The 12,465-nt window shown below is 34.5% G+C and overlaps 1 protein-coding gene across 1 annotated transcript in view; it reads right to left on the minus strand.

The window, feature by feature from the left end:
* The window catches only part of LOC100374833 (cleavage and polyadenylation specificity factor subunit 1-like), a 42,658-nt gene that overhangs the window by 20,466 nt on the left and 9,727 nt on the right, over window positions 1–12,465 (minus strand). The window contains exons 12-24 of the mRNA XM_085500510.1: window positions 9,778–9,877; window positions 9,467–9,513; window positions 9,134–9,185; window positions 8,912–9,009; window positions 8,331–8,405; window positions 7,973–8,053; window positions 7,576–7,668; window positions 7,305–7,406; window positions 4,473–4,614; window positions 3,719–3,894; window positions 2,558–2,706; window positions 2,090–2,173; window positions 115–196 (exon numbers count right to left, since the gene is read on the minus strand). Coding sequence (XP_085356636.1) covers window positions 115–196; window positions 2,090–2,173; window positions 2,558–2,706; window positions 3,719–3,894; window positions 4,473–4,614; window positions 7,305–7,406; window positions 7,576–7,668; window positions 7,973–8,053; window positions 8,331–8,405; window positions 8,912–9,009; window positions 9,134–9,185; window positions 9,467–9,513; window positions 9,778–9,877 — 1,281 coding nt within the window. The remainder of the gene's footprint in view (window positions 1–114; window positions 197–2,089; window positions 2,174–2,557; window positions 2,707–3,718; window positions 3,895–4,472; window positions 4,615–7,304; window positions 7,407–7,575; window positions 7,669–7,972; window positions 8,054–8,330; window positions 8,406–8,911; window positions 9,010–9,133; window positions 9,186–9,466; window positions 9,514–9,777; window positions 9,878–12,465) is intronic.

The raw sequence follows: 12,465 nt of genomic DNA on the forward strand, positions 1-12,465 counted from the left end.
AAACATAGCATGTGCTATTGACTATTAGTACATGAACATTACTTCCTGGCGAACCAGTGATTGCATACTTCTGTGACCAATAACACAAGGTAAAAGTAAGCAAATGTCTCATACCTCAAGAACTCCATTTTCTCTAGACATTGCACACCAATAAGTAGGCTTTGTCTCACTTAATACTTCTCTTGTTTGGAGGAAGCTAGAAATAAATCCATTACTAAATTATTGTCATTGACACGATAATCCCACAATGCCCACTTATTCACTGATCGAAAAATTCATTGACTGAAAAATTCCCCTCAATACTCACTATATCATTGACTGAACAATTCCCTCTCAGTAGTCACTATATCACTGACTTAACAATTCCCTCTCAGTAGTCACTATATCACTGTCTTAACAATTCCCTCTCAGTAGTCACTATATCACTGACTGAACAATTCCCTCTCAGTAGTCACTATATCACTGACTGAACAATTCCCTCTCAGTAGTCACTATATCACTGACTGAACAATTCCCTCTCAGTAGTCACTATATCACTGACTGAACAATTCCCTCTCAGTAGTCTTTATATCACTGACTTAACAATTCCCTCTCAGTAGTCACTATATCACTGTCTTAACAATTCCCTCTCAGTAGTCATTATATCACTGACTGAACAATTCCCTCTCAGTAGTCATTATATCACTGACTGAACAATTCCCTCTCAGTAGTCACTATATCACTGACTGAACAATTTCCTCTCAGTAGTCACTATAACATTGACTGAACAACTCCCTCTCAGTAGTCACTATATCACTGACTGAACAATTCCCTCTCAGTAGTCACTATATCACTGACTGAATAATTCCCTCTCAGTAGTCACTATAACATTGACTGAACAATTCCCTCTCAGTAGTTACTATAACATTGACTGAACAATTCTCTCTCAGTAGTCACTATATCACTGACTGAACAATTCCCTCTCAGTAGTCACTATATCACTGACTGAACAATTCCCTCTCAGTAGTCACTATATCACTGACTTGACAATTCCCTCTCAGTAGTCACTATATCACTGACTTAACAATTCCCTCTCAGTAGTCACTATATCACTGTCTTAACAATTCCCTCTCAGTAGTCATTATATCACTGACTTAACAATTCCCTCTCAGTAGTCACTATATCACTGACTGAACAATTCCTTCTCAGTAGTCACTATAACATTGACTTAACAATTCCCTCTCAGTAGTCATTATATCACTGACTTAACAATACCCTCTCAGTAGTCACTATATCACTGACTGAACAATTCCCTCGCAGTAGTCACTATATCACTGACTTAACAATTCCCTCTCAGTAGTCATTATATCACTGACTGCACAATTCCCTCTCAGTAGTCATTATATCACTGACTGAACAATTCCCTCTCAGTAGTCACTATATCACTGACTGAACAATTCTCTCTCAGTAGTCACTATATCACTGACTTAACAATACCCTCTCAGTAGTCACTATATCACTGACTGAACAATTCCCTCTCAGTAGTCACTATATCACTGACTTAACAATTCCCTCTCAGTAGTCATTATATCACTGACTGCACAATTCCCTCTCAGTAGTCATTATATCACTGACTGAACAATTTCCTCTCAGTAGTCACTATATCACTGACTGAACAATTCCCTCTCAGTAGTCACTATATCACTGACTTGACAATTCCCTCTCAGTAGTCACTATATCACTGACTGAACAATTCCCTCTCAGTAGACACTATATCACTGACTTGACAATTCCCTCTCAGTAGTCACTATATCACTGACTTAACAATTCCCTCTCAGTAGTCACTATATCACTGTCTTAACAATTCCCTCTCAGTAGTCATTATATCACTGACTTAACAATTCCCTCTCAGTAGTCACTATATCACTGTCTGAACAATTCCCTCCCAGTAGTCACTATATCACTGACTGAACAATTCCCTCTCAGTAGTCACTATATCACTGTCTGAACAATTCCCTCCCAGTAGTCACTATATCACTGACTGAACAATTCCCTTTTAGTAATCATTATATCATTGACTGGACAATAAATGATCACTGATATTACTTACCTTGATTTTTCTTCTTTCTTTGTAGGGCTAAATAATGAAGCATCTGATTCACCATATAACATTTCATCTTCATCGTCAACATTACTAAAGCAAACAAATATTCCTTCTTGTCACATGACTAATTCATTGCATATGATATCACCATTTAATTTTAAAACATTAGATATGTCCAATTTGTGTCACTGTGTTGAATTGTTGGCAAATGAACAAAAAAACACTGGTTTCTATAAAGTCCTCATGTGTGTGATTCAAATCAACAATGGTCTAAGCAAAAAACAAATAAAGAGTTACTACATTCACTCTATTAGTGCATATAAACCAATAATCACCATTAGTTATTAGTTATTACTGAAACCAGATTTGATACAAGCATATCAAAAGTTTGAATGCATACCAGTATACACGTGTACATACATGTACATACAGACATACATTGGTACAACATAACCCCACATGAGAGATACCAACCTTATTTCAGATGTCATAGAAATATCAGCCACAGAAGGTTTGGTTATTTTCTTTTCTTCTGTTTCATCGCTAGTACTTTCCATTTTGCTGCTTGTTGTAAACATGCCACTGGTGTCTTTATAAGCGCACAGAGTCAGTATTCGTGATATCTACACGCAAAATACAATATCTGATATAGTAGGTAATATTTCAAAATAGACATTTTAGATAACGGCCATTCATCAGTAGCATATAAAAAGGTAGGGGAACCATGAATTATAGTACATGCATAAAGACCATGCATAATCACATGGGAAGCAAAGTGAATGAGTTTACAGTATTACTATTCTATAGTTTGTAAACAGAATATAGTCTCAACCTCAATGCAACTGTATTAACAACATCAGAATTGGACATATCCATAATGCTATCTAGAAATAAAATATAATGATACCAGATAAAAATGATTTTCTTGCCTTGTATGTCCCATATGTATCTCACACTTGCTACATTACATGCAATGCAGTAAATTAAATTTAGAATGACCAAACTTAATCAATTACCGAGTGTGACATAAGGAATACGAAACTTTCATTTCAGTAATTAAACTACATGTTTAATCCCCATTCTAATTTTGAATTATAACCACTCAGTCAATCATGCAGCATAACAAATTATCATGTAGTGAACTGACCAATTATGCAGCATGACACATTAATATATACCAAATTGGCCAATCACACTGGCCAGTTCAGTATATAATGATATATCATGATGCGTGATTGGCCAGTTCAGTATATGATGATGTATCATGATGCGTGATTGGCCAGTTCAGTATATGATGATGTATCATGATGCGTGATTGGCCAGTTCAGTGTATGATGATGTATCATGATGCGTGATTGGCCAGTTCAGTATATGATGATGTATCATGATGCGTGATTGGTCAGTTCAGTATATGATGATGTATCATGATGCGTGATAGGCCAGTTCAGTATATGATGATGTATCATGATGCGTGATTGGCCAGTTCAGTATATGATGATGTATCATGATGCGTGATTGGCCAGTTTAGTATATAATGATGTTCTCATGCTGTGTGATTGGTCGATTCAGTATATGATGATTTGTCCTGCTTTCATGCATTATGACACATAAACTGAATTGTGATATGTTACATACCTGTGGTATTTGTGGTCTGCTTATTGCCAGCCTATGTCCCCCAGCAAAACCATCAGGTTTCAATGTGAGTAGCACTAGTTCTCCTTTTTCACTCATTAAAAGTGCATATGGGTCAGAAACTGAACACAGTACTATAGGAGAACCTAAATCCAGTGGAATGTGCTGCAACTGATTCACTGAAAGAACAATGGCATAAGAGATCATCAGCCGACAGGTGTTCAGCACCAATATATCGCAAATTAGATCTGTTCTAAAGTTTTAAGATTTGCTTACACTGAAATGATATAATTAATTTACATAATACATGTAGCTACTTAATATGCACAGACATGGTCCTAAAACTAATCATGTCTGCACATTACTATAAGGTACCTATGTACCAAATTTGATGAAGATTTGTTCAAAGGTTTCTGATTATGCTTACACAGAATGACAGACAAGCAAACTTATTACATCCCTTGCGTGTTTCACACAAGCAGGAGCTAATAAACAAATCAACATGCAAGAAATGGTCTGAGGTGCAACAAAAATATAAACATGGCCATTTTGAGCCACAAAATAAAATAACATGCATCAGTAATCAATCACATCTCATGTAAAATGGAATGAAGAGAACATGTTGATTTTTAGTGTTTTTTCTGACAGACAATTAATCACTGTGCATACGTATTATGCAAATCATATACTATTAAACTTGTCTTTGTGCTGACAGATGTTACTAACTAATAAAGTATTTATCAACAGTTGCAGTTACCTCCTTCTAACAAACGTACTCCCATCGGTGACACTTGCAATATGTAAGCATTGTTACCAAGGTTACCAGCATACACAGTCGGCCCTTGGGTACTAAATCCACTATGATCCAATTCCATAATTTCCTGACCCGTTGAAAGAATCTACAAGATAGAGTGAGTCCAGTGCAGTTAAAATTGTCGATGACATTCCAATCATTATATTAGGTAAACAAACAAGCAGCCTCTCGGCTGAGATAGCTCCGCTGTTAGCAATGCACATTTCAATTAAAGGACAGAAAGTATCATTAAAACATAGTTGAACTCTGGTGAATTTGCCCTTTGTTATATAATATAATTCCCGTTAACATATTTTGTTTCAATATAAATATGCATTGTCATAATTAATTTTGAATACAAACAAGTTTTTGGGTTGAACCAACAGTGGGGAATCAGTCTAGCGAATGTCCTTTAAAGATGTAAATATTTTACAAAAACATTGGTGCCTTATTTGTTTAATTATTTTAAGGGACATAATTTCCAGCTTTATTCAAAGTAATTCAGATATTTTAGTATAAAAACAAATGCCTCATCGCAAAAAAAAGTGCTGCATTTAGACGTGAATAGATTCATAAAACATGCAAGATAACAGAAAATCTTAGCTGGCTTTTATCCAAGTATTTTGTACAGATATCTGTCAAAAATTAATGATTCACTGAGACAAATATGAACTGCCTCATTGTGTGACTACTGTATTATATGAAAAGTAAAAAAAAAACACCCTTTATGAATAGCTATCATGTTGCAAGCTCTGCTTTGTATGCAAATCAACTTAAATAGTTAGTTGGTGTTCAGTGGAGGAAGAAGTCAACAGTACTGTTGCCTCCTGAAAATCTACATCTTCAAACACTGCAATCTTTGAAGTGCGTTTTTAAACCAGTATTATAAAAACTCTATCATTCTGTTCTAATAGCTGAAACATATTCCTGTGAGTTTTCATTTGTTGAATGAACTGTTTGTCAAATACAGAATACATATATTTTAGAACAATTTTCTTTTTAAATTGTGGATGAAATGTTTTGCTTTTTATGTATTTTTTATGTATTGTTTTTGATTTGATAACTTTGAACTAAACAGATTTTCTATTAGCTTCAGATCTTGATCAAAGTTTGGCACCCAGTTCATAGGAGTGCTTATATTGATTTTCTGACATCTTGTTTTCTGTAAAGATTTTATTGGTAGGTTTGCAAATGTGTATCAGACTGTGCAATCTCTCCATGAGTTGGTTTTGAAACCCAGTATGGGATTCTGAGATACATTACCAAGGATATTATTACAAGATAAATCATTTGCTTCATTGAACACATACAACAATGCATATTTCCACTGAGATCAGTGACCTTTGATGTGTATCACCAGTGATCAGTCAAGTAGAAACAGTCAAAATATTTTATCAGATTTTCTCAATTTGTGCATGATATTTTCATACAGGACATCTGTTGTTCAAACTCAGGGAAGACTTTATATTGATGAATAAGGTGACCAAGTTTGATGAAGTTTGGAATAGAATTAGTAAAGTTATTATGCACACAATAACAATTATTAACGACGACAACGACGACGACAACGACAACAACAACAACAACAACGACAACGCCGGACAAAATTTTTCCCTTAATATACCTTTCCCTTCCATCTTTGATGGTACGGGCAAGGTAAAAATGAACAATATGTATAGTATCAAAACAATCAGACTTGCGGTTTTCAACAAGATGTGGAAAATATCACTTTTTACCAAAACTTACAAAAATATTCATCAAAATTAGAGAATTAAAGATATCATGAAATGAACAAATCTGAGTTAGAACCACATGTAGTACCTATATATGTAACATCAAAGCAATTGGACTTTAACAAGAAGTCGAAAATATCACTTTTTACCAAAAATGACAAAAATATTCACCAAAATTAGAGAATTAAATATATCATTACAAAATGAACAAATCTGAGAGAGGTCCACATGTAGTACCTATATATGTAATATCAAAGCAATTGGACTTGCGGTTTTTAACAAGAAGGTGAAAATATCACTTTTTACCAAAAATTACAAAAATATTCATCAAAATTAGAGAATTGAAGATCTCATCATGAAATGAACAAATCTGAGAGAGGTCCACATGTAGTACCTATATATGTAATATCAAAGCAATTGGACATGCGGTTTTCAACAAGAAGTCGAAAATATCACTTTTTACCAAAAATGACAAAAATATTCACCAAAATTAGAGAATTAAAGATATCATTACAAAATGAACAAATCTGAGAGAGGTCCACATGTAATACCTATATATGTAATATCAAAGCAATTGGACTTGGGGTTTTCAACAAGAAGTCGAAAATATCACTTTTTACCAAAAATGACAAAAATATTCACCAAAAATAGAGAATTGAAGATATCATCATGAAATGAACAAATCTGAGAGAGGTCTACCCAAGGTACATATACACCAAGTATCAAAGCATTCAGGCTTGTAGTTTTCAAGAAGAAGTCGAAAAAGTAAAACATTGACACGGACGACGACGGACAATCACTCATATGATAAGCTCCGCTCGACAAAGTCGACAGCGGAGCTAAAAATTATTTGTCTTTTGGTCATTGTGTGTATCAGTTCAAAACTTTTTTGAGAGGTTCTTTCTAAATATTGTAAATGTCACATTCTATGCCCACAGTGTAATTTGAGATTGATAAAGGTACATCTTGTGTTCCACATAAATGAACACAAACTAACATGCAGATGAATAGATAGAGGTTATTCATGTTAACTATAGGAGATCACGTGTAGTTTAAAACTTACCATACTAGAATCATCTCTGCTCAGTATCAAAAATGCATGCCCATTCGTCAATGCATCAGGCTTTTTATCTCCTTCTTCCTCTGTTTTCTCCTTTGGTTGGTCCTGGCAAAAACAGATAATTGTCAAACATACAAGTGATTTTTTGCAATGGTAGTGCCAGCATTGAAACACTTCCATCGTCTTTGGTTGTCGATACTAAATTGTTTGACAATGGAGCTGAATCACAGAGGCATATAAAGTAATGTCAGTAGTGATAATAATAATAACCTACCTTGTTTTCTTTCTCAGGTGGTCCTACGACAGTCCACATATCAATACAGCCGGGCAACTCAAATGTGGTCACCACCTGCGGCCGAATACTCCTCTGTAAAATAATTTTTACCATAAATATTTGACAATTACTCCATTTTTGAGTGATTATAATATAACAATAATGACAGTTCATAGTGCCATACTGGACGAGGCATCATTTCTAAAAAGATAGTATGTAAACAGGCTATCAAAACAATCAAATACAGACTCACAAACTCTGAACGAATGAATAGAGAAAACACCAAATTATCTTAATCACGTGGACTTCAAAGACAAGATTGCAAACTGACTTTAACACTACATATTCTTATTTAAAAAGAAAATATAAAATAAATTATATTAATATTTAACAAGACCTGTAAAACTGAGAGAGCACCATTTTTGGAATATCCAGAAAGTGCCACCAATTCCATGTCTGGGTCAGGATTTGTCTGAAACTATAAAAAACAAACAAAATAGAAAGACAATAAATTCATGTATCTGCGTTATACATAAAACTCTTTTTCTGTGTATATTTCCATATTTGACTGAAAGCTGCTGACAGGAAATTCAGATTATCATTTATACAACAAAAAAACATCTTTCATGGAGTTGTTTAGTGAGTATCAGAGTAAGTGCCCAACTTTACAGGTAGACAGCAAAAGGAAAAATAGCAGGTTGAAATTAAAAGTTGAGTCTTGTAGAACCTGGTCTACACTGGATTTTTCTACATACCTCCTCAGATAGAAATACTGGTTCTCCCATTACTGCTTTTGTACATGGTCCAATATTCATAATACTGTCACACACCTACAAGGTCAACATAATCACTGGTAATACTAAGTTCAAATTCAAGCTGGGGTTTTGACACTATTATTAATACCTGGCAGGTCAACCGATGACAGTGATTAGTGTGCCACAGTCTCAATACAAAGGCAAAATCATAAAGCTAGGAGAAGGCCTATGTTCGAATCAACTGTTTAAGATTTATTCACTGACAGATGTGATTTTGTATGGGAACCTTAGTTAAGGTCTACAGGTACTGGCCAGGTTTACGTTGGAATAGCCAAATTATTTAAATGCGCCATAATGTTATTATGATAGGAGGATGGTTACACAGCCATCACATTGTCCTAAACTTGGAATATTGTTTATGTGGCAAAATGTTCAGTCCACATATGCAGTATTGAACAACCTTTCCTCATGCATAAAAATATAAATACTAATTAGAAGTTGATTTTAAAAGTAACTGGATAATATGCAAATATCAAGATTCATTGGCATTTGGCATTTATGGTGAGCATTGTGTAACATACCTCAAATGTATATGATGTTAGCTGGGTCCCAGCTTGTGTTTGACTTCCATATACTTCTAATTCATCTACATCTTCAGCTAATAATGCAACATCCGATGCTGGTAACAAAGTATTATGTAATAATAATTACAAATCATGATACAAACAGCTGTAAAGTAAAAATACCTGCCCTGAAACAATGTATTCATGTTACAGTGTAAGTTATAGACTCAGTAAACATACCGATCCAGTCACTGGCATCATCAGTTCGCTTTTTCTTATTGGGTGGTTCTTCCTGCAAGATATAAATACAGTGAAAGCTGTGTGATTGCAAAAACAGTTTTTTGTACCTACACTTGATACACAATATATCATACCAGACCATCCATTTTTTTTTCAAGATAAATGCTCTTTCTAAACACAATGAAATATATCACTAACAACTGGTGAAACACTGTGCATATAAATGTACATGTAGGATTATGATTAAACCCTCTGTCTAAATATAAGCTTCACAGCTCAATGTAAAATTAGACAAGGTTAGAAGAGTCGATATAGCAAATTATCAGAATATACCTTATTTGTTTCTTCATCTTCTTCAGTTTTCTTTGCTCCATTGGTAACTGCACCAAAAAAAAAAAAACAGTTTTAGTACAATGCTCATGATCTTTCCTATGGTATTTAAATTCAAAAATAATAATTATTTTTTTAAGACACAAAACAACTAATTGATATGGGTCCCATACTACAAACAGCAATGCATACACATGTGTACACAAATGCATTGTTTATTATATGATACATTTTAATGCCTTTTAATGGAGCTGAGCTTTTACTTTTATTTTGAGTCTGAAAATTATGGTTGTGTTCTTGTTATTTTTGCTTACCTGAATCAGTTGACTCCTGTGCTTTCTCAACATATTTCAACAGTAATGAATTTCCAAGTCTGGAGCCAAGAAATAAATAACCACTCTCCATTATGCATACCTATAGGCAGGTTGAAAAGAAGAAAACAAAAAGGAATATAAGTCCATGCTTGTTCATGGATACACAGATCAATATATTTTTCCTATAAAATTTGCCATTCAGACTCCAATTATTACCTGGGAAAAATGCATGGTTTGCATATAGTGGATCTAAGTGTCATTATTCCATATTGCCAAGTCCAGTTTATCACCTGATATCACTAGCTTATAGCACTGATTGACACAAATCAAGTAATGAGTTAGATTCAAAGGTGAGTGGATAATAAAGTCCATGATTCCATGAATATCGACCAGCTCTATGATTAAGTGCAACTGAAGTGATAATAAAGTGCCAAAATGATTGAAAATCATAATTTTATGAAACTACATGTATGCTAATTTGATAATGAATAATGTCTGAGCACATTGGTGGACGTAAAATAAAATAGGTACCACTGCATGATATGTTTTTCTTTGTTTACTGTTTGAATATAAATATTTTGACATTTACTGCACCATATCATACAGTAAAATTTCACACTACATGACATGACTGTGAATGATATGCACCATAGTAATGACATAAAATGAAATATTGCACATGGCACAATACAATATTCATCATTCACTGTGACTCACTCAGTTCAATGAAATGAACATTCAGCTAGTCATCATTCACTGTGACTCAGTTCAATGAAATGAACATTCAGCTAGTAATCATTCACTGTGACTCAGTTCAATGAAATGAACATTCAGCTAGTAATCATTCACTGAATCACTCAGTTCAATGAAATGAACATTCAGCTAGTAATCATTCACTGAATCACTCAGTTCAATGAAATGAAAATTCAGCTAGTCATCATTCACTGAATCACTCAGTTCAATGAAATGAACATTCAGCTAGTCATCATTGACTGTGACTCACTCAGTTCAATGAAAGGAACATTCAGCTAGTCATCATTGACTGTGACTCACTCAGTTCTATGAAATGAACATTCAGCTAGTCATCATTGACTGTGACTCATTCAGTTCAATGAAATGAACATTCAGCTAGTCATCATTGACTGTGACTCACTCAGTTCTATGAAATAAACATTCAGCTAGTCATCATTTACTGTGACTCACTCAGTTCAATGAAATGAACATTCAGCTAGTCATCATTGACTGTGACTCATTCAGTTCTATGAAATGAACATTCAGCTAGTCATCATTTACTGTGACTCACTCAGTTCAATGAAATGAACATTCAGCTAGTCATCATTGACTGTGACTCATTCAGTTCTATGAAATGAACATTCAGCTAGTCATCATTTACTGTGACTCACTCAGTTCTATGAAATGAACATTCAGCTAGTCATCATTCACTGTGACTCACTCAGTTCAATGAAAGGAACATTCAGCCAGTCATCATTTACTGTAAATCACTCAGTTCAATGAAAGGAACATTCAGCTAGTCATCATTCACTGTGACTCACTCAGTTCTATGAAATGAACATTCAGCTAGTCATCATTCACTGTGACTCACTCAGTTCTATGAAATGAACATTCAGCTAGTCATCATTTACTGTGACTCACTCAGTTCAAAGAAAGGAACATTCAGCTAGTCATCATTGACTGTGACTCACTCAGTTCTATGAAATAAACATTCAGCTAGTCATCATTTACTGTGACTCAGTTCAATGAAAGGAACATTCAGCTAGTCATCATTTACTGTAAATCACTCAGTTCAATGAAAGGAACATTCAGCTAGTCATCATTGACTGTGACTCACTCAGTTCTATGAAATGAACATTCAGCTAGTCGTCATTTACTGTGACTCACTCAGTTCTATAAAATGAACGTTCAGCTAGTCATCATTCACTGAATCACTCAGTTCAATGAAATGAACATTCAGCTAGTCATCATTTACTGTGACTCACTCAGTTCTATGAAATAAACATTCAGCTAGTCATCATTTACTGTGACTCACTCAGTTCTATGAAATGAACATTCAGCTAGTCATCATTTACTGTGACTCACTCAGTTCAAAGAAAGGAACATTCAGCTAGTCATCATTTACTGTGACTCACTCAGTACAATGAAAGGAGCATTCAGCTAGTCATCATTTACTGTAAATCACTCAGTTCAATGAAGGGAACATTCAGCTAGTCATCATTGACTGTGACTCACTCAGTTCTATGAAATGAACATTCAGCTAGTCGTCATTTACTGTGACTCACTCAGTTCTATAAAATGAACGTTCAGCTAGTCATCATTCACTGAATCACTCAGTTCAATGAAATGAACATTCAGCTAGTCATCATTTACTGTGACTCACTCAGTTCTATGAAATAAACATTCAGCTAGTCATCATTTACTGTGACTCACTCAGTTCTATGAAATGAACATTCAGCTAGTCATCATTTACTGTGACTCACTCAGTTCAAAGAAAGGAACATTCAGCTAGTCATCATTGACTGTGACACACTCAGTTCTATGAAATAAACATTCAGCTAGTCATCATTTACTGTGACTCAGTTCAATGAAAGGAACATTCAGCTAGTCATCATTTACTGTAAATCACTCAGTTCAATGAAAGGAACATTCAGCTAGTCATCATTGACTGTGACT

This window comes from Saccoglossus kowalevskii, chromosome 6 (assembly GCF_978046115.1).
Source record: "Saccoglossus kowalevskii chromosome 6, keSacKowa6.1, whole genome shotgun sequence".
Classification (NCBI taxonomy): domain Eukaryota; kingdom Metazoa; phylum Hemichordata; class Enteropneusta; family Harrimaniidae; genus Saccoglossus; species Saccoglossus kowalevskii.